The 26037-nt window shown below is 41.8% G+C and overlaps 1 protein-coding gene across 3 annotated transcripts in view; it reads left to right on the top strand.

The window, feature by feature from the left end:
- Positions 1-2801: 2801 nt before the first annotated feature.
- The window catches only part of SMOC1 (SPARC related modular calcium binding 1), a 62249-nt gene continuing 39013 nt past the window's right edge, over positions 2802-26037 (top strand). The window contains exons 1-4 of one of the 3 annotated variants that reach the window (XM_083747462.1): positions 2808-3155; positions 17858-18029; positions 19411-19523; positions 25591-25690. In XM_083747462.1, coding sequence (XP_083603588.1) covers positions 3054-3155; positions 17858-18029; positions 19411-19523; positions 25591-25690 — 487 coding nt within the window. In that variant the 5' untranslated portion in view covers positions 2808-3053. Of the gene's footprint in view, positions 3156-17857; positions 18030-19410; positions 19524-25590; positions 25691-26037 lie in introns of all 3 variants that reach the window. The other 2 variants (XM_083747463.1, XM_083747464.1) reach the window with 2 other exon arrangements.

The raw sequence follows: 26037 nt of genomic DNA, 5'->3' as shown, positions 1-26037 counted from the left end.
CTACAATAGCCATAAGGAATGGAGGAGTTTCTTAATATTGGGGTCTGTTACGGTATTATATATTTGTTTTTCAGAACGCTATTCATGATTAGCCTATAAAAAGCCTCAAGAATGTGAATTTTGGTGTAGAAACAAGTGGCTTAAGGCCTTTTTTAAACAAGTTAAAACTTTTATTAGTTTCTGTAGATTTTTTTTATAAAAAAACCCTAGTAAACTTAAACTAAGTTTAGGCAACAAGGCCTTTCCCCTGTTGCTTTGTTGTGCTGGCAGTGTAATGTATACAAATATATAGCAGTGATGCTTTTGGTGAAAAATCTTGCCTATCTACTCAGTGCATTTCAACTGTAAGAAAAGGCCATTGAAAAAAGCAATGGTGCAAATGCTTAAGGGGGAAGTAGAAGGGCCAGTTCTTCAAATAATCTGCAAAATCTAGTGATTGTTTTTCACTTTTCTCTTCAACTTCTGCTCTCTGCTCAGCATCAGTTGCAAAACAAGTGACTTTAGTTAGCACAACTTGCTACCACACATTATTAGCTCATATACTTTTCCCCTTTTATCTGCTCCTTTTAATCCTTTTAAGCACAGACATCACTACAGAATTTTTTCCGAGTAATTTGTGTGTGCTGAACCTACTAAATGGTTAAATGCTGCTACAGTTAACACTGTTTGTATCCCACTTAATTTTCCAGGAATTTATGTCTTTCTCGTGTTGACCATTCTAACCCTGGTCATGATGCATTCTGTCCCAGGCAATAATTATCTACTCTGAGTAAAACTTAGCTGAATACCACCCATGGTAAGAAGAAGCTAAAATGAGGAGGGGGAAAACACAAAACTAATGGTATTGGTTGCTGGTATCTTGACCAGACACCTGCTTGACCAGACACCATGAACAGTGCTTCTGCCTGGTTTTATTGCAGGTTTCCCTTGTGAGATGCACCCATAATTTATAAACTCTGTAGTGACCCCTGATAATTTAGAGAATCCCTCTGTCCAGCTTTCCTTAGCATTTTCCAACAAAAATTACTTGTTTTTTCTTGAATGGTCCCATAAAGCCCAGCAGCACCATTCTTAATTATTGCCTCTCTCTGTTGTTGCTATAAACCACTTGGAAGCATTTGCCAGTGAGGATGATGATAATAACACTACAGACAGATTTGCCTGGCTAGTTCAAATCAAGAGGCGAAATCCAGCATTTTAGCACCCTGGTTCTTTCCCCTGTCTCCTTAGGGACCACCAAGTTCCAATGCTGCATTGATGAAAAATGCTTCAGTGCAATTCCTAAAAGCAGAGAAACCTTCTAGCCTTAACAACCCAATTCTCCCAAGGTGAAGTCTTTCCCCTAGGACTCTTGTCAACCCCCACCTTTCTTTCCCTTTAGGCTCCTACACTGAACTCCAATTGTTTTTACTCCCCCTTTCCTTCAGCCACAATGCTTGGGCTTTCTGCCCCTTCTCCTTCTGCCATAGATGATGTGTGAGGTTCTTAACTTCCCATCCAAACTTAGAACTATTACATCTATACCCAGTACTTTTTTTTCTTAAAAAAACGTTTAGGGGTACTCTCATTTTCCTACTCATATTGAAATTCTGCCCTCCAATGAGGCCAAACTTAGATTCACAAAATGTTTAGGAGTATGCAAACCCCTTCACCCCCCCCCCGAAAAAGCACTGCCTATACCCACGCTCTTCAGAATAAATCCCATTGAACTCCCTGCAGCTTTTGGCCCAGTAAAGGTAGTGGAAAAAATACCCATAAGCTTTGACATTATTGGAAAGGTAGCAATGTCCACTTTTCATGCAAAGCTGGAGATGTGCATTCCACAATCATCTGTGAGGTGACTGCCTCAGGTAGCAGGATCCACCTGGGCAACAGATTCCAATGTCAAACCTTCTTTTTCCCTTGCTCCCGATGTAGCATTTCCCTGGTGGGGAGTAGAGGAGCCATTTTGGGGTCTGCTGCTGGCGCCAAAATGTCTTCAGCTGGCAGCCCTGTTTTTTTTGGGGGGGAAGGGTGTGCTCAAGATGCTGTCAACCATTTTTGGTGAGCCAAAGCCTCAGTTCCTTCATTTTTATACACATCAACTGCTATTGGCATAGGGACCACCTAGCTTGAAAGATGGGACTTTGCGTACCTTTAGCAGGTTGCTTCTGATGCCAGTCCAATTGTCATCTCCAAAATTAAATTATTTTATTTGGAATTTTAAAAAGTTCAACCTTATTTATTACTGAAGTATTACTTCTGAGTAGAAAATGTTTCGGATTGGCCAGCCCACTGGGGGGGGGGGAACCTGTGACTGTATCATACCTTCAATCAAACTTCTGATTCCTTCTTGGGGTGGAACTTTTATATCTCTACAAAATGTCAATTCTATTATTCTGTGTCCTTTGTGGTTCATCTTTGGGGCAGAGGTGTGTGTGAGAGAGAGTGCGCACAAATGGGCCGATTTCAAATGCAAAACAAGCACAGAGGAAAAGTGGGAAGGCTGTGCTGCTGCCCTTTATAATTTTCTTTTCACGCCATTTATATACCGCTTGACTGGAAAGGAAACCTCGAAGCCGTTTCTAAAAACAGAACCCAAAACATTAAAACTCTCGATGAGAAGAAACCAGTTAAGAGCAGGGATGTAAAAACATTCAAAAGATTGGCCAAAACCAGCAGTAGCAAAAGAGAGCCAGGCAGACAGATAAAGCACATGCAAGTCTTCTGTATGTGGGGATGTGTCTTCTCACGCTTTTGACCGCGCAGGGAAGCTGTCCGTCAAGCGGCCCGGCCTCGCCTGGCCCCGCCCCAGCCGCGCGCTTTATAATAGGAATCCTTCCTCCGAATGGCATTTAACCTGTTGCAGCTGGAGGGGGCACAACGCGCTCGCTGTGGGGAACAGAAGGCGGGAGAATTCGCTCGACTCTCGGTTTCCAAAGGGGAGGAAAGCAGCAAGCTGAAGAAGCCACCCCAAAGCCAGCACCTTCAGGCACCAGCGACGAAAGGGGGAAGTCTTGTGGCTGCGTTTTCTTCCCTTCTTCTCCTCCTCCTCCTCCTCCCTACCCCTAACGATGCCTGCTCGACGCTTGGGCTCTGGGGCTCCTGGCTTGCTGCTGGCGCTGCTGCTGGCTGTGGTGCCTCAGGTTTCTGCCCACCGCGCGACGGGGCCCCGGGTGAGTGGAACTCGCTTGCTTGCCTCGCAGTTTCTGGTGGGAGGAAATGGAGGGGGCGTTAAAGTTTGCGCCACGCCTCGCCTCGCCTGGTTTAAATTCCTTCTCGATAAGGCTTGCTGGTCACTTCTAAACGGCTTGACTGAAGCTGGAAAAAAGTTTTTTCCTTTAAAGCAAGCTTTTCCCTTTCATACCTATAACTGGCTCTTGAAAGACACCCTGAGGAAAATGTATTTTAAAAAACACACAAAAAACCATCACCACCAACTGACTGGTTCAGTGTTCCTTTCCTGACCCCACGTTGTTGGAGATGGAGCTCAGCCATTCTGGGGAGCTGTTTTGTGGGGCAAGTGGGAGACAGACTCCTCTAGGGGTGTGGGGGAGCGTGCTTGGGCTCTTAAGCCTTGTTTTTAATTGTTGTGGTTTGATCCCCAGGATCAAAAGCCCAGGCGCAACATGAAGGGCTAAAACTGCAGTGCAGCGAACATATGGTCAGGGAGTAATTTAGCATTCTCTTGTTAATTTTGCATTGAACAAAATTGCCTTGCTATCCAAACATAGCTTTAGGACTTTCCCTTTTTTATGTCTCAAAGGGGGAGTAAATGAATCTGTTTGCCCTCGAGTTAAATGCCCCATAAGAACACTGGTGTTGCATAGAGTCCAGGTTACAAGGGTTGAGAACTGTGTTTTAATCATTTGCGAAAAGGGAATATTTTACAATTTCCAAAAATATTTTGTGAGAGAACCAGTTGCTTTCTTTGATGTTTTAAAATTAATAGCACACCTCAGACTGACGTAGAGTAACTCTGGATTCTAACCATTTACTGCTGAAGTCCTATATGCACTTACCTGAGAAAAAGCTCCATTAATGATAATAGGCTGACTTCAAATAACAATGATAAAACAGCCTATATTAGCCAGGCATTTCCCTCCTCCTCCTATATTGTGGGGGTAGATCTGAGGAAAGCACTAAAAAGTGTCCTTACACAGTACCTCTCCAGCTGGAAAGTCAGGTATGTGTACTATATATTTTATGCACTAAATCTAATGCCCTGTTCAAGACTGGAAGGTTTATGGAGTAGAAGCTGCTACTGAGCAGAAGACGAGAAGAACCCTCTTCTCCAGCTTGCTGGTGAACAATCTCTTAGTACTAGACTGTAAAAATGTTTTAAGAACACCCTACTATTAAGCAGTATAGAGGAAGAAAAATGCATCCTTCTGTCATACCTTTTCTAGCCCCTTTTATGAGCACAACAACAGCTAAAATGTGGTAAAATGTTCCAGTGCATGTCACAAATCTTTGAAGTCAATAATTCAAAGGGCACCAGAAAAGCAGGGTCTCTGCTCTGTGCATGGAGTGCTTTAACCTAAAGTTCCAGTGTATACCTAAAGCACTTCTATCCCCAAGCCATACTACTCCGTATGATGGTGGCATCTCTTTGGGAAAGTATTCACATGAGCTCCAGTGTTGTGGTATCTGAGGGCTTTAATTAGGAACAGTTGAGCTGAAAAGCGAAGCACACTAATCCTGATGCCAGCCCGTATAAACTACATACGCTTGTCTATCAAACTAAATCCACGTAGACCATTTTTATATACTTGACTTTACAAGCCTCTCTAATTGCTCCCTGCACAGTATCTTTTTGAGGAATAGAAGCTATTTCAAGAGACCCCTAAGCCCAATAAAAAGCAGCTGCTGATTTGCCACTTTCTTGCTACATGGGTTCAACAAACTTTTAATTTCAGATGGTGCTTGAATTAAAGCTTCTTTTTCTTTCTGGTTTGCAGCGAACCTTACGTCCCCTATCTTTGTTGTGGAAGATCTATGCCCTTTAAAACTCTTTACTTGTTTCCTCTTCAGTGTAAAACTGTGGATTTAATGGATGTTTAACTCGTAAATCCCGTCTCCTCCCCCTTCCCAAGTGATTTGTTTGAGAAGTATAGGGCTTTTATTTTTGCCTGCTCGTTTGTTAGCATGTTGAAAGTCAAAGGGGGTTATCCTATCTGATACACTTTCCCCTGACCATTAGGCTCTGCCAATAAAGCTGTCACTAGTATAAATATGCTGTGCTTTACGCTTCCATCTGCATAACAAAACATTTTTTGAATAATTCATTGCAGGGCTTTATAGTGGCTAAGCCATATTACTCAGTTTTCTCTAATCCTGTTATGAGATCTGCAGTAAGGGGGAGATGTAAAGCTCTGGCTTGCTAAATAATATCCTCTTCAGGAATTACTTCCACTTGTTTGGCGGGTGGGGAGTAGCAAGCATGTGAAACCAGTGCTGTAGCTTGATCAGAGTTTAGATTTTTCCCCAAATTAGAGAATGCAGACTAGTAAAAAGTTACTGGAAATCTGAATCCACAGAATTCATTTTGTTTAATTGGAAATGATGGCATTGTCCTGCCCCTGAATCCTACAGATCTTACAGTGCTTTATCCCTGGGTGTTAAAACTGCCTAGTTGATGGAGGCAGATGGTTATTCTAATAATAAGATTCCCCTCCTGATCAAATGAAACAATTAGTGTCATTTCTTTTTAAAGAGGCTATTTTATTCTCTGCGTATGTTATCAAGATGTCAAAAAACACAGAAAGGATTTAGATCAAGTCTGCCTCCCCTCTTATTACATAGATTGATTCTAGCAGTAGTTACTTTCTCTAGCATATTAGGCTACGTAATAGCGCTCCCTTTAAAAATCATGTATTTATGGAGAAGATGCTGAAAACAGGACAGCTCCACAATTCAGTTGTGTTGATGCCTGAAACTTGCCTGGAGGATTTACCAGGCACTACAAGATGCTAGAGAAGAATGCCCAACACAATACATATTGTGCACCTTGTACAGTGGTATCTTAGTTTACAAACTTAATCTGTTCTGGAAGTCCGTTCTTAAACCAAAGCGTTCTTAAACCAAGGCTTGCTTTCCCATAGCAGCGGGGGACTCAATTTACAAATGGAACACACTCAACAGGAAGGGGAACATGTTCTTATTCCAAGGCAAAGTTCACAAACCAAAACACCTACTTCTGGGTTTGCAGCGTTCTTAATCCAAGTTGTTCATAAACTAAGCTGTTCTTAAACCAAGGTACCACTGTATGCTAAATGGCTATGTGTTCCTCCTTCCCTTTGAAGTTTCACAAGTTTGTTCCCTATGAGAAAATAACTTTATAGGCTAAACTTTCAGGCTGCATAACTAGTTTATTATATGGTTTCAAGAAACTGCCATCTACAGTCGTACCTCCTTTTGCGTCTGGGATCTGTTCTGGAGTCCTGGACGCTCAACGAAAGGGACACTCGGCAAAGTACCGCTCTGTGCATGCGTGAAGCACGATTTAGTGCTTCTGCACATGCGTGAGCGGCAAACCCAGAAGTAACCTGTTCCGGTTCTTCTGGGTTTGCCGTGGACGTTGGACAAAATGGACCCTAAACGGGGTGGACTCAAAACAAGGTACCACTGTAATGGTGAAAAGAGCCCCATCCATTTAAAGTAAATCCAGCACACATCTAAAGTGCATGTCTTCCCCCAAAGAACCATGAGAACTGTGGTTTGGTAAGGTGGCTGGGAATTGTAGCTATGTGAGAAAGAAACTATCGCCCTAGGATTATTTGGGGGAAATATTATACTCTTGATGTCTGTTCAATGTATTTGAAATGTATGATGCACCTTGGGTTTTTCACAAGTATCACAATACTGAAACCGACTAGAAAATAGAACCTTTTCCAAGAAGTTTCTGCAGCCCCTTCTGTGGAAGAGTAACTGATCCATTTTACAAAAGCAAATATATATTTGTATAAATAAACTCTCATCCCTGACTATTCTGCCTTTTTTATTTTCTAAAAATACTTAAACAGTAGTGTTTCAAAACATAGTGAGCTGTTTCAAAGGGGACACAACCTTTTTGTGTCATCTGGAATGTGGAATCTACTAGATAATAAGTGTTGCTAAATTGGGTAGAGATAGTGAAGCATCTGGGTTTTCTGTCCCCCCTATATGTTTGAAAGATTAACAGTTCCTGGAGAGAAGAATAAAAGAAACTTCTGGCTGTGTGTCAGCAAGAAAAGATGAAAACATAACTAATCACACTTGAATTAACCCCCCCTTTCTCCCACCCACCTACCTTGTCAGCTTGGCTTGCCAACTGTAGATTAATTTACCTACAGTATCAGTCTGTTCATTTATATGTAGGAGAATTCTTCCATACTTTCCATCAGGCCCTTCTTGTTTGTATTTTCCCACAGTATAGTGAAAGCTTTTAAAGGTAATCTGAGCATGAGATGGAAGTATGAGATAGGCCAAAGAGTGGGATTGGGGTTCGGTCTTGGCACTATTTCTGTAGAGCTCCTTTGTGTGACTGTTTATGATGGTGGAGGACTTGGGAAGCGCAGCTTCCTTGGACCTTTGCTGTAACTAGCCAGCTACCTGATAACATCTTGCAGCATAAGGATCCCCAGTGTACTAGACTAGAAAGGGTTTGGAAGTCATCCTACCTACCTACCTGAAATCATTGTCCCTCCCCCCTTAATGGACATAGGTCCTGCACAGGGGGAAAATTGTACATGGTCACTTTTGACTTGTACAAGTACTTGTAACCAGTACTTCTTAGGCAACTGGTTCTTTGTGTATCAGTAATAAATGTAGATGAAGAATTGTTGTGGCAAGCTCATACTGCTTCTGCTTGCTTTAAAGCTCAGTGCAATGAAGAACAACTACTTTCCTGTTCCTAAGCTGGGAGAGAAAAGGTGTGGGGATCTCTTGTCACACCGAGCAGAGGCCCGCACTAGTGAATCAAGGCCTATTGCCCTTGTGGACTGGTAGAGGCCTGTTCTTTTTCGTACAAGTAGCTGCCATTCTACCATTCTTAATTACGCAATCATGCTCTTGTGGTCTGTGCAATGAGGCATATAACGTTCAGGTCTGGAACCTTTAGTTCTGCAAAATAAATGCTGGTTGGTAATACCTTTCACATTTCTCTGTGTTCTCTTGTGTCTTTCTCTTTCTCTCTCTCACCTCCCCCCCCCCCAATTCCTACCAGGAGCCTAATATATTTTATTGGCTGGGACAGGTAGGAAAATACTGTTCTTCCTACAGTGCTGAATTCATGCTGTAGAGATGTTTTAACCCCTTTCAGGAGAAAAGCACAACATAATATTTGCTTGCACATCCTAATTTAAAAACTTTGCTTAGGTTTATAAATAGCTTATGAAAGTATGTGCTCAGTGTGATTGTTCTTCCATTGGATGTGGTGTATTGACTAGTGTACCTAAATATGTGAGGCAGTTCATGGTTTCAGTACTAAATACTATCTTGGCCAGTTAGTCATAATAAATTCCTTTCCTGCGGTGAAGTGATGACTAAAGTCTTCCTTCTCATTTCTTGTGTTGGAATTCTGTTGCTGCTTCAGGGTTGGGTCCAACTCAGAGTAGACCCATTTACATTAATGCTTTTGACCATTAATTTCATTGGGTCTGTTCTGAGTATTACCAACACTGGATACAGCCTCCATTGCTTGCAATACATTTGAACTGTGTACTTGTGGGTTTTAGATTCTGACTTTGCAACCACAAGAAATTACCCAGCATGGGTGACAGCTCTACACTTCAGGATGTATTGGCATATGCAACTAGTGTTCAAGTAGCTTGTAAATAGTTTCTTACTCTTCCTTCCCTGCAGGCCTTATTGTACAAAACCAAAAACAAATGTTCATGTTTCTAGAATCATGATACGCAGCTCTTTAACATCTTCCAAGTTCCAATGTGTTTTCTTAAAACCCCACTCCCTGCAAATAACAAGTCCACAAGCAAGCAGTAAATAAGATTGTGCCCAGCCCTGCAACACCACTTATGTGGAAGAGATGCTGTATGGATCAGAATTATTGCAGATGATCTACTAAGAGGTTTGCATGAGAATTTAAGTGTTTGGAAGGGCCCAGCACAGATTATGTATAAGCAAATTAAATTAATGCCTGAGAGCGTAGTGCCCTGAAAAACATACGAATTCTCCTGTTAAAACACTGTTCATTCGCTGAGTGGTGAGAAGTTCAGGATGGGCTCTAGGGCTTAGTTTCCTTAAATAAGAGTGCCAAGGATACTTGTGGTGTCTCTCAAAAAGGAAGCTGGCTTCTTCCCATTGCATGATAATGTTGCCTCTATATGAATAATACCCAAACAAAAGATGTGAGAATCCATCAGATTGTATCTTAAGATGCAGTTTGTATTTAGGAGTACATGTGTCTTCTGTCTGGCACATATCAAAATGTGTCCTGGAGACCCTTGCGTAAATACTCTGTTCACAGAATTAATGTTAATCCCTTTTTAAGCAGAAGTTTACATATAGTGTCAACAAAAATGCAAAGCACGTGTGGCCTGACAGAATGAACACATAAGCCATACCAAAATGAGCCTTCCCATGCCCACCAGTTTGTGTACACTGAATTACCTTGCATAGAGCAACAATTCCCAAACTTATTCTGGTTGCTTATGTTTGAGAAACAGAAAGGACTTGTATGTGCTTTCGCCATCTGGGGAAAACAACACTAGGAGACCTGAGAATCGGGTTGTGTTGATGGAAAAAAATGTTCCCAATATGATCTCAACAAGCTTCTTTATCTCATTTGTGAGGAAATGTTTTGACTACACACAGACACACATTTCTTCATGCTCAGGGTCCATAGATCTAATCAACAAAAATTGAAGGACAGCCCATGAAAGGATTTTAAATACAACAAGCAACAGATGAGCCACAAAACTCAGCTGGGTCGTCTTGTGGCTTTTCTTCAATCAAAGCCTTATAAATTTGACAGTTGATAATAGAAAGCTGCTGTCAAGATCCAAGTGGATTGGCATGAAGTCTGCATCTTAAGATACACACTTCATATAATCATAGAACTGTCGAATTGGAAGGGACTCAGATGGTCATCTAATCCGAACCCTGAAATGCAGGAATCTCAACTAAAATAGACATGATGGCCATCCAACATCTGCTGAAAAACCTCCAAGGAAGGAAATTCCACCACATCTCATGGGAGTCTGTTCCAATGTCAAACAGCTTACTGCCAGAAAGAGTCACAGTGGGTCATGTGTGTTTGTCCCCTTTCCTTCCCCTCCTCTTTTGCCCGAATTTAAATTGTGAATCTCCAGATAGGAAACTGGGTGCTTTCATATTGTATAGAATTGCCATGTGCCTTGCGTCCTAAGGGTAGAGCACAACATGGACTTTCCCCCTTCTTTCCCCCAGAAAGTACTCAAGGACTTCAGTGACCACAAGCAGTCAAACTCAATTTTTGTCTCCTCCACAAAACAATAAATATTCTGTTGGTGGTCTCCCATGTAAAATGCAAAACATGTGCAGCGCTGTTACCTTTACTGTGAGTTTGGATAGGCTGTGATTAGCGTGGGTGCAGTTCAGTGAGCAAACCATTGAAGTATTTCAAAACATTTCTCTAACTGGCAGAGGACATCATGGGGTCTCTTGAGTTGTACAAATTGAAACTGATCTTATACATTGCTATCGCAAAGTCCTTTTGCACCAGGAGTTCAGGTAAAGCCTGTTTGCTCTTCTCTGAGTCTCGGCACTCTGACCCCCCCAGAGTACACTGGATGCATCCCAAAGCAGGAGCTGCACAAAACACAGACACTTGGACAGAATATAGCTGCACTGAAATACAAGATAACTCCTTTTAGTCATTTATGCTGGAGGAAGCTTATAGGAACCTGCTCCAAAGCGAGAGTCCTCAAGGATCTGCAAGAAGAACTAGCGCAAGAAAAACCAACTTCATGAAGAGTGAGACTATCTAAAAGCTGAGCAGCTCACTTGGATCCTCAAACAGATTTGAAATACTTCTGTTCAATTATAATAAATCAATGGAGACTTTTAAAAAGGGAACCATTTCATGCAGCAGGAACAAGGTGTATAATAAGTTGTCCAGCAAAATGAATATGCTCTTGTAATAAGAACATAAGAAGAGCACTGCTGGATCAGGACAATGGCCTATCTAGTCCAGCATCCTGTTCTCAGTGGCCAACCAGATGTGCATGGGGAGCCCACAAGCAGGACCGGGGCACCATAGTCTTCTCACTTGCAACTCCCAGCAACTGACCTAGCCGTTGTGGCTTGTAGCCATGGATAACTTTGTCCTCCATGAGTTTGTCCGATCCTGTTTTTAAAATCATCAAAGTCAGTCGCCATCACTGCCTCTTATGAGAGTGAATTCTATAGTTTACAATGTGCTGCGTGAAGAAATGCAGTAAGTCAGCAATTTGCATGGAGTTTATGTTCAGGGGATTGCACTTAATGCTAAAATTGTGTATAGTCAAAATACAGTGGTACCTCGGGTTACAGACGCTTCAGGTTACAGACTCCGCTAACCCAGAAATAGTACCTCTGGTTAAGAACTTTGCTTCAGGATGAGAACAGAAATAGCGCTGCAGCAGCGGGAGGCCCCATTAGCTAAAGCGGTACCTCAGGTTAAGAACAGTTTCAGGTTAACAACGTACCTCCAGAACAAATTAAGTTCTTAACCCGAGGTACCTCTGTACATTGGATTCAATGGCAGGTAGGATTGCCAAGGTCATTTCCCCCAGAACCTTTCACCCTTGCTATCCCCCCCCCCCCCATAAAGCTGAATGTTCACAAGCTAAATGCGCATAAGTTGCTGGCTTACTGTACTACTTTTTATCTGCCTTGGATCTTCAAACATTCAGATTAATTGAATGCCCCTCTATAATGCCTCCTATTACTCACCTTAAAATCATAGAATCGTAGAGTTGGAAGGGATCCCTAGGGTAATCTAGTCCAACCCCCTGCAATGCAGGATTCTTTTTGCCCAACATGGGACTCAAACCAACAACCCTGAGATTAAGAGTCTCGTGCTCTACCGACTGAGCTATATGCTTATAACTTTAAAAGCCCCAAATGGTTACAACCTTTAAATGTAACGGGACCCCTGACCATTAGGTCCAGTCGTGACCGACTCTGGGGTTGCGGCGCTCATCTCGCTTTATTGGCCGAGGGAGCCAGCATACAGCTTCTGGGTCATGTGGCCAGCATGACTAAGCCACTTCTGACGAACTAGAGCAGCACATGGAAATGCTGTTTACCTTCCCGCTGGAGTGGTACCTATTTATCTACTTACACTTTGACATGCTTTCGAACTGCTAGGTTGGCAGGAGCAGGGACCGAGCAACGGGAGCTCACCCCGTCGCAGGGATTCGAACCACCGACCTTCTGAGCGGCAAGCCCTAGGCTTTGTGGTTTAACCCACAGTGCCACCTGCGTCCCCTTACAACCTTTACACATTCCTTAATGACTGCTAGAATAGAGGCATAAAATAATCCTGGTCTAGTCAGCTGGAACAGGGTTGCAAGCCATTGTGGGGTGAGGGTTTAAAATACCAGTTGCATTAGTGTTAAGTTACCGTTGCCTCTGGTTATTGTTACAAGGAAAGCTGTAATGGCTTTATCCTGAAATTCAAAATATATGCTGGAAGGTTTAATGGAAAAAACACTGCTAAGTGCAGAGCTACTCTCTTAGCACAAGACGTCTTTTCTTTAACCTTTCTTCCTCTGTAATGTGTTGTACAATTTACTTTCTGCCCTGACATCAGTATCTTAGTGTTTCCTTATAAGGGAGGAACCAATTATGTGAGGAGGAGAGACATACAGCATAAGGTGAGGATTTTACCACTTGGCAAATCGGAAGAGCTCAGCTTATATCACCCAAATGTTGTGTCTCCTACCCTAAATTCAAGACCTGATTTATTTCATTTCTTGGCTGCAAATATTTCTTGGTACATTTCTTAAATGCTGTGTATTTATAGGAAATTATCTCCAGGTCAGAGCATTTATCTCCACTAGGAGACAGGTGATGGATTAAAGCAATAAGTGTAGCATTAAGAACCAGTCACTCTTAAGTCAACAGATGGAGATGTGATATTGGGCAGAGTGAATTTCATCAACACATACTGCTGTGCAACCAGTGAGTTTCAGTGATCCTGTCCCTGCAGCATCCTAAAGCACCATGTGTACCTACATCCGCATATTTACTCTCTGCAAACATGAAGGACATAATAAAATTTTAGTTTTGGACTAGAATTGTGAATTGTTCATTATGTATTGGTGCTTCTGACATTTTAACAGGTGTTGCAAACAAGCAAAACGGTTGCTAAACAGCAAGTTCATTAAGCATCAAAAGGTAAAAGGTAAAGGTACCCCTGCCCGTACGGGCCAGTCTTGACAGACTCTGGGGTTGTGCGCCCATCTCACTTAAGAGGCCAGGGGCCAGCGCTGTCCGGAGACACTTCCGGGTCACGTGGCCAGCGTGTCATCGCTGCTCTGGCGAGCCAGAGCCGCACACGGAAACGCCGTTTACCTTCCCGCTGGTAAGCGGTCCCTATTTATCTACTTGCACCCGGAGGTGCTTTCGAACTGCTAGGTTGGCAGGCGCTGGGACCGAGCAGCGGGAGCGCACCCCGCCGCAGGGATTCGAACTGCCGACCTTTCGATCGGCAAGTCCTAGGCGCTGAGGCTTTAACCCACAGCGCCACCTGCGTCCCTCATTAAGCATCAGCAGACACACTAAAATATAAAATAAAAATAACTCATATGGAATAATACACATAGTTAAGGGGCTTGGTGCTGTCATAGTTGTGTGTGTGGTGTGGTAATCATCATGCTAACTCTGCTTGTCTTTGATCTACCAGGAAACAATGCTAGAATTGGCTTGATTCCTGGGCAAATCAAACAGAAAAAAGCAATAGTAACCCATTAATATTACTACTTGGCAGCACCTTTAAGATGAAGCCAGAAGGAAAATTTGGCACCCTAGAATTTGAAGGGGGAAATGTCAAAATGCTTATGGGTTGTAGCTGACTAAATTCTACCCTGAGGAGACCCATTGAAATCAATGGACCTAAGTTAGCCAAGACAATTAATTTCAGCCAGTCTGTTTTGACTATGACTGATGTTGGATACAACCCTGTACTGTGGTACCTTGGTTTAAAAACAGCCCTGTTTACAAACTATTCTGTTTATGAATTCTGCAAAACCGGAAGTAGTGTCCCGGTTTGCGAACTTTACCTTGGTCTAAGAACGGAAGCCGAACGATGGAAGGGCACCGGCAGCGGGAGGCCTCATTAGGGAAAATGCGCCTTGGTTTAAGAACAATTTCAGTTTAAGAACGGACTTCCAGAATGGATTAAGTTTGTAAACAGAGGTACCACTGTACAGCTTTGTTTATATGGAATAGCCTGATGTTGTGTTAATCCACGGTACCTTCAACATTTTGATATTTAGACAGTCTGTAGTTTGTGAAGATCTGCATTGTTTACTTAGTTTAGAAGCAATGCATTAGTAGTTTTGTTTGTGTATAAATTGACCGGGCCAAGTAGTCATGATGCCGCCTTAGGAGGACTTAAGGAAAACACACATGAATGCAAATGATGGATTAAGTTACAGCTGTAAAGGATGACTGTGGCAATAAAGCAAGATGGTGTGCTTTGATACATCTATCTTTGATATAGGCTTGCTGCACATTTCGGCATCTGGTTGCTTTGCAAATGAGGTCTCAGTTCTCCATTTGTAGATTGGAAAAAAGATACTAAGATAACTTGTGCAGCAAAGAAAAAGAATAGATGCCATGCTTTTCATGTCATACACACAGATGATAGTATCGTTTTGCTGTGAGGGCATCTCTCCTGCCCCGGCTCCTTTGTTTTCTATCTTTCACTTCCTCTTCCTTGGTTGAATGATGATAATCAGTCCAACTTTGTTCTTTCTGCTGCAGGGAAGTTCTTTGGGTACTGATTGCAGCTTCACAAAGGCTTGCCCAAACTGCTCAGTTGTAGGTTATGATGTGCATTGTGCACAGATGAGAGCCCTAAATGAGTGACCACCAAACCTCTTTTTTCCCCTTTGTCTGGACAGACCCTTCGCAAGCAAAATCCTAAAAGTGCTTCCAGCTAAGCAGCTGCAAGAAACCTGTTTTTTCTCACAGACATTAAAAGTTCTTCAATCAGTGTTTGTTGTTTTTGTCAGCGGTGGTGCTGAGGTGTGGAGAGAAAGAGCAGATGCTCTTGCTTGGCAAATTTAGCTATCTTCTGACCTCTCTTATCTCACCGCTGCTGCCTTCCCAGGTCAGAGGAGGCTGGAGTTAGTCCAGGAAGCAGCTATAAACGTGCACCTGTGTAAATGCATGTTCAAAAGTAAAGGTTTTAAGTCCTCTTTTGAATACTTCAGGAAGGTTTCCTCTAGCAGTCACCCAAAAATTTGTGCATTTAGAAGAGAGAGGCTACTGCAAAATCCTGTTGTAGGCTCAGATGCTGTATTATAGCAGGATTCAAAAGATATTTGAATCCTGAAACTTAGGTACAGAGCATAAGCCTAAAGTATTCAACACTGCCCTTTACCTGCTTGTTTCCACCCCCACAGAATCCACTTTTCTATTATCTAAAATTGGCCAGTCCTGAAATAGTAGTAGTAGGGGGTTGGGGTTACATAAAGTGTCACAAGTGCTTGCTTTCTCTGTATACTTGATATTGGACCTCCAGAGATTACAATCAAAAGCTGCAACTGTGCCATTTAAAAGTAGTGATTTACATGCAGAAAAGGTAGCTCAAGAAAATGAGCCGCAATTGACAGACTGTGATATATAAATATATTCTGCTGTTAAACACATTCAGAACTGGCTGCCTGTTTGAGACAGGATGCTTATTTTATGTGGACCCATGATTTGACCCCCGCTAGGCAAAGGAGAAACTCTTTATCCAGCCTTAAATACATGTACTGCTTTTAAATGCTGCTGCAAAAGTACCTACATAGCTATGACCCTTCCTCAGCTTTTCAAAATGTGGTATGCAGTGGTTTTTTTTCATAAAAAAATGAGGTGCTGATACTCATAACTTGATAAAAATGCAGTGGGCACCAGCACAAAATGGCTGCCACGGGCAGCAAGAAAAGAGGTGATGGTACTATGTACTGGTGAGTACTATTGCAAAAAAGCACTGGCAAAAAAAAGCAGGATAGGCTATTTTATGCAGATTTTTATTTAACATCTGCATCATCACCAACACACTGCAAAAAATAAAACAAAATCCCCAAACCCTGGAAATTTGTGTAATGTGTTTGTTTAGGCAAGAGGCAAAATCGTAGATTAAAAGGGGCAGGGGAACAAATGTGGAACCATGGCCTACATTGCATGAAGTGTAGAATTCATGTGTCTTCTGTCAGCTCTTGTTTGTATAGGCTTCCTGCACAAGAGTGACTTGGCATAGAGAATAATTTGATTTTAAATCTGTAGAGCTTAGGGTTTTGGTTTTGAAAATGAAGTAACTGTGCAAAGATGCACACTTCAGAAATGCCTGCTTTGGCCAAGCCAGCAAGCCTGGAACTTTGTATGTTTTTAGCAGCTTTGGACTTGGAAAACATCTAACAGATTTATATACCTGTTCTCTTCAGTTTCGAAAGAGAGCCTATGTGGTGTAGTGATTGGAGTGTTCAAACTAGGGTCTGGAAAACCTCGTGTCGGATCTATTTGGTCTTGAAGATTGCTGGGTGACCTTTTGCTAGACACCTTCTGTTTGCCTAACCCAACTTAGAGTTGTTGTGAAGATAAAGAGTGGGGAAATCACATATGTCAACTTGAGCAACTTTCAGGAAAAGGCTATAAATGTAACAATAAAGAAATACATAAAGGTTTACACAACTGTTGCATCAATTGTAAGAACGGTGATTACAGCAGTGACTCTGACTTTTCTTTGTGGCGCATGCCGCTATCCGCATGCTGGTCTCTTGGGACGGTTGTGACGTAAATTTGGTTGGATCCTTGGGGGAAAAGTGATAAGGTAAACTGAAGGAAATGCTGAGACTTTCACCTTTTGAACTGTGTCTTTGTAAGTGTGCAGAAAGCATGCTTTAGTGGACATTGCAGTGACAGTTATCTGAATCCATTGTTTATTTTATTTATTTATAAAAGTATTTATATACCATAAAAAATGAAAGCAGTTATATACACACACACAAACGAATGACAATAAAACAAAATAAGAGGCCTGCAACTAACTATCATGGAAAGGTGTATTTTTAATTGCCTGCATAAGCCTGGTGGAATAGAAGACGTTTCAGCAGGTGTTTAAAGATTGAATCGGAAGGCATTTGGTCAACGACAATAAAGGCTCTGTTTCATGTTGATATCAAATGGGCTTCACAAACTTAAGGGACAGCCAATGACATTCCAGAAATGATCTCTATGATTGAGTTGGGATATAAGGATTCAGGTGGTCCCTAAGGTGTCCTGGGCCTAAGTCTTTCAGGGCTTGGTACGGTAATACAAGGGCCTTGAACCTGGCTTTGTAATGGATGAGCAGCTAGTGTATCTGTTTTAGCAGAGGCATCCCATAGCACCAGCCATGCACCCCCACCAGCAGTCTGGCTGCCACATTCTGCATCAGCTGGAGCTTCTGAAGGGCAGCCCCACATATAGTGAATTGCAGAAGTCCAGTTTAGAAGTGATCAACACAGTGGTCAGGCTATCCCTGTCCAGCAGTGACCATAGCTGGTGAACCAGACAAAGCAAGGAAGAATATCTTCAGGGAGGGTATATATGCAAACACATTAATAACGCTAGAAAAAAGTAAACAAAATGTATTAAAATTCACAGTACTTCATTTTTTAAAAAACAAACATATATTTTACTTCTTATTTTTCACCTTTAGTTTTTAATAAGTGATCGTGACAGAGACCCGCAATGTAACCTCCACTGCTCCAGGTCCCCAACCAAGCCCCTCTGTGCTTCAGATGGCAGGACGTACGAGTCGATGTGTGACTATCAGAGAGCAAAATGCAGGGATGCAAGCCTGAGTGTGGTTCATCGAGGCAGATGTAAAGGTAAGGAAATGAAAGTGTCTTTATTGAAAATGGTATGGTTTTTGTGTGTGTGTTTTTCAAACTGTAAGTTGATTCTTGCATTACGCTAGATAAGCACCTCCTAGGATTATCTGTATTTGCAAATAACAGTTTGTTGAGGAGGAAATGGCTAGCATTATTTATTTAAACAATTTATATACAGCTTTGCACTGTATTCTTCACATGGCGCATATTCATTCATTCATTGATTCATTCATTCCCTGCCTTTTCCCCTGACAGATCCTCAAGGCGCTTAAAAGATAAAATAAGATAGCAAAGTTATATTAATAGAGTGTGAAGGGATAAAAGTGCACTGTGAGTGAGTTTATTTTACAGGCTGTATTTCATTCACTCCATTTTGGTACCTCTGCAAGGTCTCCTCCTGCTTTTCCATTTTCAGATTCTGTTTTCCTCCCTTAGAGCTGTTTCTTTTTCACCTCAGTGGAACAGCTATGCATTTCCCCAGATGTAGTTGACCAGTTGTGTAACTGTTCAGTAGCTTGGCCACTTATATGGATTGCTCTAGACGGTTTCTTTTTTTATGGACTGAGGGTCCTCTGGAGGATCAACTTTAACCCTTCCCTTTACCCGTAATAATGCCTCTCCATCAGATTCTTCTCCCACCCTTCCCTCACTGCCAAATTGCAGCATAGGAGGCAATGATGATTTGGAGTTGAGTGATGGGGGTGGAGTATTTAACCCCCTCCCCCATATAATGGTTTCTATTAAAAAATTTCCTCCCATCTAGTGGTAGGGGATAAATTTGCTTCTTTATGCATTTAAACCTGACTCCATCTAATTTTCACTTTCTGAAAGAATATGTGAACAAATATGCAACTATCCTTCAAAATTCATGCTTACCCGAATTTTGTGATGAAGTTCTCCAAACAGATGGTAAAATACATATTTTGATCGGCAGAGAAATGAAATTACTAGCGAACATAAATATTAGCAAAAATGCTTATAAATGTGTACATTAGTCAAAACTGCTTATACAAATATGGTAAGAGAAATTTGCACTAAAATGCTGATGAATGTTCATGAGGATTTTTCCTCCTTAATTCACAAAATGCTTAAAAATGTGGAGACCTGAATTTAAGAACTGGAAGCAGAACTGAAATGGACAGTTCTTTCTGTTCCTACTACCAACAACTGGGGCTGAGCTAAGGGGGATCTCCACTTGGCAGCAAAATGTTGTTTGGGTTCCGGAACATTTGAAGCAGAGCTGCTATTCTGATTCCAGTTTAAAGCAGAGCAACAATGATTGGTTGCTTCTAAATAGCCCATGTGTGGAAGCAGCAATGGGTGGTGTCTTGTATTGCCTGCTGCTACTTGAATTCCTAGTGGATTTTGTCCCCTTCAGATGCTGGTCAAAGCAAATGCAGAATAGAAAGGGCTCAAGCTCTGGATCAAGCCAAGAAGCCGCAAGAAGCAGTCTTCATTCCAGAGTGCACTGAGGATGGATCATTCACCCAAGTAAGATTTTCATCAAGATTCTTGTTTCTTTTTGTCGAGAAGGTGCATGGAAGGGATTACCTAAGCTTTGTCACTTTTGTGCATTTTGCAGAAAAAAAAACATAGTTTAAATGTGTGTTGTACTTTGCTTGTGTATTTTATACTCAGCTATCTATACCCAAATACAAGGTGTACAGTGGAAGCTCAGATTACGGACGTAATCCATGATGGAGGCACGTCCACAACCCGCAGCACCACATCTGTGCACGCGCATGACACACTTTGGCGCTTCTGCGCATGTGGAAGTGGCGAAACCCTTTCTGGTACTTCTGGGTTTCCCGCGGTCCATAACCTGAAAATGCATAACCCAAAGCATCTGTAACCCGAGGTACCACTGTATAATAAAATATATGGGTCGGATTTAACATTTATATTCAATATTTGGAAATAATTTTCAGACACCAGTGCTTTTCATAAAACCCTAGCCCAGAAAATCTATTTCTCAGTAACCTTTTTGAAAAACAAGAACCTTAACATTCTAGCATGTCTGTATTTACAGACCCTGTATGTTTGTTTACATGCATGTGCCCATGTAACTCACTTGGCCATGCTGAGAATTCCTTAACTACAGCATCTTCCCAAGACTGGGTTCTTTTTTTCTCTTGGAAAAGTGTTTTCCCGAATACAAAATGAATGTTTTTTCTTCCTATTGCCCCTGCCCTCTGTTATTCAAAGAGCAGGGGAAAATGTTTATCTTTCATTTCTTATCTGTCCTTTGATGTGATTCCTTATCAACATGCCTACTTGGAAGGGGGTCAGTGGGCCTTAGGAACAGCAATGCTTTCCCCCCTTTATTTTTTAGCTTTTGCTTGTAGAAAAACTGAAATGTCTCAGCTGTTTTAGCTCTGTATCAAATATTTTAAAGCACATCCCTAAAATTGAAATAACTGTTCTACATTCTGCTGCACTCACAAGGGAGTAATCCTATTGGGCCTACACTGCAAGCTAAACAGAATTAGCTACTTGTAATTCTACCTTTGGAAGTCTGCCTCCTCCATTCATGCCATATTGCAGTTCTTGAAGATTTCACTGATCAGTACATCTAGAACACACAGTGAAGAGTTCTCTTTGGTTGTCCCAACATAGTAGAATTCTTTTCCTCCAGTGCTCACCAAATCTGGGTATATCAAGCTATTGTTTGGGCAAAAAAGTTTTAGTTTAGTACTTCATATTATAATCTGAAGTCATATAAGGGCATCAGCTCAGCTCAGCTCATTGGGTCTGGTTAGTGCCTGGATGATTGACTGCCCGTGAACCACATGCATCCTTTGGTTCCATCATGAAACAGAAGTGGGATTTAAATGTGTTCAAAAGATAGACAAATAATTACTTCAGACTTTTCTTCTTTATTTAATTTGTATACCATCTTTCATCTGAATATCACAGGGCAGTTTACAGTATAAAACACAAAATACATAACACAATAACAAAACAAAAACAAAAAAACAAAACTGATATCCCCACACATTTAAAAGGCCATAGATTGTTCTTCACCCAGGCCTTTGGCTGATTAAACAATATTTTTGCTTGGCGCTTAAATATATGTAATGAAGTTGCCAGGCAAGCCTCCCTGGGGGGAGCATTCCACAAGCCTTAAATCCTTTGGGATAATCTTATAGTCCATTATGGCCCCACAAGCCTCTGTACCCTATACTCCCATGTATTGTATATATGCTCCCTTCTCAGGCTGGCATATATTTACATCTGAGTCTTTCTGTGTACCCAGGAACTCTGCTTTCTATACCAACTACAGTGGTACCTCGGGTTAAGAACTTAATTCGTTCTGGAGGTCTGTTCTTAACCTGAAACTATCTTAACCTGAAGCACCACTTTAGCTAATGGGGCCTCCCGCTGCCGCTGCGCCACCGGAACACGATTTCTGTTCTCATCCTGAAGCAAAGTTCTTAACCCGAGGTACTATTTCTGGGTTAGCGGAGTCTGTAACCTGAAGCGTATGTAACCCGAGGTACTGGTAGGAGAAGTGAAATTGCATATGCTGTTTCCGCTTTCAACCATGATATGTTCAGCTTCATGTTTGCATATGAACTCCAGTTTGCATGCCACATAGTTGGGAATCATGGAGAAAACTAGGTTCCTGATCACACAGGTGGAGAACTGTATACATAAAATTGTACATGTGCAAGTTGTACTGACAGCATACCTGACCCCACTCCTCCTCTGTACAGGGCTAGGAACAATTAGGCAGACACACATACCTGGTTCTACCAGCCCCACCAATCCTACTCTGTGAAGTTTGCTACAAGTATTTTATAGCTCTGAGAACACTGCTTGGCAGACACCTTGGAGCGAATACACCTCCCCCAAACCATCACACTCCCCATGCAGTTCAGGCTACCAGTATTAGATTTCTGTACCACTGAACTTTTTGAACATGGCCTCTGATTTCCTAAGTTGTTACAGGACAACAGCTGCTGTATTTTAGCTCTGAGAAATGATGTAGGAGTCAGTACGAGGGAAGAAGGGCAGGCACAGACTTCATTATAGCATGGGCTCCTGTCGGCAGCATACTGAGCCATATGATTAATCCTGGCCAGTTCCTGTATTTTCCATACACATACAATTCTATGTTTTCCCTTCGCCAGAAGATGGAGTGGAAACAAATCGGCCCTTGATTTGCCTCTGTCAAATTATAATGGACGATCCTGCCAGCTTGTTAAAATGTTTATGTAGTCCTTTGAAACCTCATTCTGGCATCTTCAGTGAGGAACTGAACAGACCTCAACAAAGGCCCCATTCTCCCAGAGGAGCCTGCCAGTGGCTACAGTTTTAATGTTTTCATATTCTAATGGTTTTTATGGGTGCAGGAATTTATTTAAGGGCCCACTGGTTGAAGTGTTGGCTTTTGTTCTATTTCACACACTGTAATTGATGTGTCTGACGTAGGGGTGGGGAGGGTTGTAACAGCATTTCTAATTAATTTGGGAAATGGTGACAGAGCAGTTCTGTTGTGCGATATTTCCTGCTATTTGGTCAATTTGAGCTGGGAGCTTTTAAGCTGTGTGTTTATCTAAATTTGACAAAAAGACAAAAGAAGCATTGCTTTCCATGTGATGGAAATTTGTAGGTGGCAAGCCAGAATAAAAATGTGTATGAATGCCTAGGTAGTCACCCAAAAGCTTGTGCAGCATAAGAGTTAAGAACATGAAATATGAGTGTAGTATAGTGGTTAAAATCATGAGCTATGAGCTAGGGTTAGGGATGAAGGAGATTTTGGCTGTTGCTTGCATTTTAATGAGAAACTGCTTAATTCACACTTCTCAAATCACTATGGAAACTGAAACAAGGCCATCCTTTGAAATTTGCAGTTTTCTGAATTTTGTGATGCAGTTCTCCAACCAAATGTTATGCCCCAAAATTCATGTAATAGGGGGAAATGGGCAGAAAATGCTTTATATTTAGGGAAATTGATTTCAGAAATGCATATATTAATCAAAATGCACAAAAATGTGTTTATTAGTAGAAATTTCCCCTAAAATGCTGGTGAATTTCCATCAGGTTTTTTTAAAAAATGACCACAAATTGCTTCACAAAATTTGGAGAACTGAATTTATAACTGGGAAAATGAGGAACTTGGAGAACTGAAATGGTCTGTCCTCAGTTGGTGTGTTCCATTCTTTATTCAGCTGTAGACTTTCTGGATGAATTTAAGCAAGACATTTTCTGCCCCCTCATCTCTAATGTGGTGATCATTTGGTTGTGATTCAAAAAGGCTTGTAAGTTTTGTTTATAATAAATAAAGACTGTTGTGCTTGAGCTGAATTACTATAGTTGGCTATTTTGAATATATGGAGAAATGAAGGAATTTGAGGGGAGGCAGAAAAGATGAAATGGGGATTGTAATGAAGATGACCGATCAATGAAAGTTGACGGTGTGATGCAGCTTTCGGTAAATATCCTTTTTGAAAAACAAAGTAATGCTAAGAGCCTGCTGAATCCAATCGGAGGCCCATCTTGTCCAACTTTCTGTTCCCACAGTGGCCAGCCTGTGGCAAGCAGAACTTGAGTACAACAGCACTTTCCCCACTTGTGAGTTACCAGCGATTCAGAGGCATACTGCCTCCATCAACAGAGAAAGAACATAGTCACCATGGCTAGTAGCAAGCGATAGCCTTATCCTCAATTAATTTGCCCAGTCCTCTTTTAAAGCCATCCAAGTTAATGGTCAACACATGTGGTGGCAGATTCCCTAGGTTAACTGTTTGTTGTATGAAGAAGTGCTTTTTGTCTGTCCTGAATCTTCCAACACTCAGCTTATTATGAGAAAGGGAGAAAAGCTAGCACCAGCACAAGTTTCAGTATTTCTCCATCCTGCAGAGGTAGAGAATTCACAATGCACAAGCATGCACAATGAGAGAGCATGAAATGCATTTACAGGCTTTTTCAGTGGTTTTCAGTTATATGTTATATGCACAAGCAAGGGGCTGCCTGTAACTGATCTTCAACATTATTGCAGATTGTATTGGTCATTTTTGCTAGGCTTTTTTAAAAAAAATTACAGTTTAAAAAATAAATTGGTTAATTAAGAGTATGCATCACACTTTCCCTAAGTTTTTGATTGTTTTGGCAGTGCCATAGCTCAGTGCCAGAATACTTGCTGTGTATGTCGAAGGTCCTTGGTTTAATTCCCAGTATTTCCGGTTAGTAGGATAGGATTAGGTGCCAAGTGATATGAACTGCTGCCTGTCCTAGTGGACAATATTAGAACAGGGGTCACCAACCTCCTTGGGCCCATAAGCACACTTGCAAATGAGAGAAAGTGTTGCAGGCACCACACACAGCATATTCAGGTAAGTACTGCAATCTGTTCTATGGGTTACAATAGAATGCTTTTTTCAGTAGCATTTGGGGCAGGGGGTGAGGACTGTGCATGGGCTACAGAAAGCCTTTGTGGGCTCATTGGGGCCCCAGGCTAGATGGACCAATTGTCTGACTCCATATATGGCCAGGTTCATATGACTACCGATCTTTGGCAACATCCCATTCATATGGGTTTCATGAACTGCTGCAGTCAGGCATTTTGCCAAAGGATCAATAAACCTCTTGTAGTCTGAAATAAATCCAGCAAGTCAGGAGCTGTGTTGCTTCAGCTTTTTAACTGATTGTGTTACTTTATTCTGTTTAACTTTATTGCTTACTTATGTTAATCTCTAAGATCTTGACAAAAGCTATTCATTTGTCTTGCATCTGGTCTTGTGATTATATTACTGTACGAATTGCTCTACTGTTTCTTTCATGGAGGGTTTGCCCTGTTCCACTAATACATAACTGTGGCTTCACTTCCCTGCCCTGCTGGCAAAGCTGAGGAGCTATCCAGCAGGTTAGGGAGCAGGTCTGCAGCAAGGTTCTTGATGCAGCAGTGGAGCTGTCCAGCCAGAGAGCCAAAAAGAGCTGAGCGGAGTTGCAAGAGGCAGTGAGCAGCTGAGTAGTTTATAGCTATCCCCAGAACCCTAATCTGAAGCATGTGCTGGTTCTTGCTTTCTCCTCCTGGCTAGGGCTCATGTTGTGAGGGTTTGTGCTGCCCAATGTGCAGTGCAGCAGCTTCTCCTTGGGCTCATCTCTCTGCTCTTGTGGGTGATTGAGGACGGTCTGTAGCTGGGGTCTGTGACCTTCAAGATGTGTCTTCTCTGTTTTTCCTTCTCTTCCAGTGTGTGCTAAACTTGCTCCACCTATTTTTGCAGTAACTGTCTCTAATTTGTTTGAGGAAGCCAGAGGCTTTATATAAATTGTCTGATTTTGGTTGCTACCTTCCTGCTATGGACCAGCTATTCTTCCTTTGTTTGCATATAGATATTGCCTAGACTGGGAGATATAACCATTAAATCAAAAAGTGCAAAACAAACGCTTTTCTCATTTTTCTTGAAAATGTTTATTTCTTAAACTCTAGTGGTTCTTTAATGTCTCTAATAGTACAAAGGTTTTCACATTCACTTTGGGTTATTGGATGAGCACAGGTTGCAGGTGGATTCTGGGAACCCTGTAACTAGTAAGTTTCCTCTTCTCCAAACAGGTGCAGTGCCATACCTATACCGGATACTGCTGGTGCGTCACTCCAGACGGCAAACCCATCAGTGGTTCTTCTGTACAGAACAAAACTCCTGTATGTTCAGGTACTGAGGGCTAAAAAAAAAATGATTGCTGCTTTTGATGCTCAAATAGGAAGACAAAGGGACAAGCATTTTGGCTTTTAATTCAAAGGTCTTGGACCCGTTCATACAACGCAAAATTAGTCCTACACTCAGGGAATTGAGATAATAGCTGCTCCATCTTGTGGCCAGGTCAATCTTCAGTGCTGCTTGAAAACTGTCATTCATTCACAGCTCATCTTCATTATATGTTGCAAATGGTTTTGACCATCAGGTGAAATGAGTAGAAGAGAATAAAGCAGTTTGAATTTGCTCCACGTTTTTTGGTCATGATAATTGGCATTCATTGTTTCCAGCATGTGCTGTAGCTT

The sequence above is a fragment of the Podarcis gaigeae genome (assembly GCF_964106915.1).
Source record: "Podarcis gaigeae genome assembly, chromosome: 1".
In the NCBI taxonomy this organism is placed as follows: domain Eukaryota; kingdom Metazoa; phylum Chordata; class Lepidosauria; order Squamata; family Lacertidae; genus Podarcis; species Podarcis gaigeae.
This window is presented reverse-complemented; position numbering and strand designations above follow the sequence as displayed.